This window comes from Geospiza fortis, unplaced genomic scaffold (assembly GCF_000277835.1).
Source record: "Geospiza fortis unplaced genomic scaffold, GeoFor_1.0 scaffold101, whole genome shotgun sequence".
Lineage (NCBI taxonomy): Eukaryota > Metazoa > Chordata > Aves > Passeriformes > Thraupidae > Geospiza > Geospiza fortis.
The window spans coordinates 504,456-506,375 of NW_005054388.1; the positions used below are offsets into that span (position 1 = coordinate 504,456).

General features: G+C 51.0%; 1 protein-coding gene across 1 annotated transcript in view; it reads right to left on the bottom strand.

Annotated features, from left to right (window-relative positions):
• Window positions 1-1,044, bottom strand: part of HES6 (hes family bHLH transcription factor 6) — a 2,667-nt gene extending 1,623 nt beyond the window's left edge. The window contains exons 1-2 of the mRNA XM_031060708.1: window positions 677-1,044; window positions 137-234 (exon numbers count right to left, since the gene is read on the bottom strand). Coding sequence (XP_030916568.1) covers window positions 137-234; window positions 677-736 — 158 coding nt within the window. The 5' untranslated portion in view covers window positions 737-1,044. The remainder of the gene's footprint in view (window positions 1-136; window positions 235-676) is intronic.
• Window positions 1,045-1,920: the final 876 nt, after the last annotated feature.

The following is a 1,920-nucleotide window of genomic DNA, read 5'->3' on the forward strand; positions in this document are numbered from 1 at the left end:
AAGAACGCAGCAGTTAGAGGCAAAGAAGGGTTTGCACCATGCCCAGTTTCTCTAAAGATGAAGCATTTCCCTTCTTCCCCCCACAACCCAATTTCCCACCAGCAGAAGGACAAAAAGCAGCGCAAAATGAGCACTTACATCCAGGTGAAATGCACCCACAACAGTCTCCTTCAGCTGGTCTAAGCAGTTATTAATCCTTTCCCTTCGCTTCCGCTCAATGAGGGGTTTCCTTAACTGGCAAAGAAAAGGAGCAGGAAAGATCACAGTTGATATTTTCATTTCCTCTCCCTGCTGCGGTCCAGCAATGCCAGAGATCCCTTCCCTGTGTGAAGCCAGCGCAGGGTGACACTGCTCAGCAGGGACAAGGTGTGGATGGAGCGTGTGCCCATCCCTGAGGTGGCATCACCTCTCCCTTCTCCCACTTCCAATCGTTTCAAACACAGAAACTCACTTCACCCGATCCAAACAGAGAGGAGGCATAGGAAGGAAGCAGAAAAACACCCACATGAGTTAAAATCAGAGAAAACATCTTTCTAAGAGGAGAAAAAGCGTTTGTGACGGTAGAAGCTGTTATCAGTAAAAGCTAAAGCATCGATCTAAATCTAAAGCGCTTCCTGTGCCCTGGAAGCAGTGGCTGGCACCCCTCATTCACATGGCCAGCTCAGGGGACACTCACCTTCCTCTCCTCCTTGGTGCTGGCCACCTTGTGCGTGCCCGTGGTGGCCGTGGCCGTCATCCTGGGGCAGGCAGGCTCGTAGGACGGGATGGGATGGGATGGGATGGGAAGGAGGCGCTCGGGCAGTGGCTCGCTCCCCTTCCAGATGGGCTCTTTGCTGCTCCGCTGCTCCTCGGCTGTATTTATAACCCCGAATTAGCATCTGAAAGGCAACTTTCCTTGGCGGGACTTCTTTTCCCACACGAGGGGTCGAGCCCGGAGGTTTGTGGCCATCAATCAAAGCTGACAGGTCACTGCTTCTTTTCAATGACCACGCCGGCCCCCCCAAACGGCGACAGATGTCCGGCCTCCGACGCTGGGCTTTGGAGGGATCCTTTGTTCGAGGAGAAGGGGAGGAGAATGGGCGCGCTCGGAGCAGCTTGCACGGCTCCTCGTTCCCTTCGCACAGATTCCCAGGGAGGGACACAATGGCCGGGAAGCGGTTGAATTACACCTGGGAAAATGCCTTCCACTCATCTTTTTCTCCTCTATCTCCTTGAAGCCATGCTTGTTTTTACCTGCTAACCTGACCCCAGTCGTTTCACATCATTATAACAGGCTCTTAATTTAAGAATAGAGTACTTCAGCGAGGAGTTGCTGCTCCCAGGGATTATCGTTACAAGGAAATGATGATCGATTCAAAACTGTTGACAGCAGACACCCGAAGGAAGGTTGTTTCCATCACAGAAATCCTCTAGGGAAAACATGGGAGCTTTATTTACCTCCTGGGAACCTGACTTATCTGTTGCACCTGGGTGGATGTAGGTAATATGTAACTCTTCTAGTTTTTGGCTGCTCTGCAGAATTTAATATTAAATGTACAGGGTATGGAAGATACTAACAAATCTAGGGCTGAGTTAGCCCTGTGGAAGCTTTACTTCTCTGGGTTTTCCCCCCATGCTGTGAGGCTTGGGTGGCTTTGTGAGGAAGGGGGTTTGTCTGTTTGCTGCTCTGGAATGCTGGGGCAGGGCATGAGGGGCCTTTTGAGGAGGCTTGGTGTGGGGTGAGAATGCACTTTTATACTTCCTCACTTCTGCCTGGCTTGGGGGAGAATATGAAGGCATTTTCATGACCTTGCATCTGCTTTCTGAAGCTGCTTTGCTGATGAGCAGGATTTGGCAGTGTCCTGTTGAGTCCCACAGGTGAAGCCCTTTGGATTGGTGTTGAATGTGTCACCTTATTGAAGTGGAAAGGAAGCAGCTGCA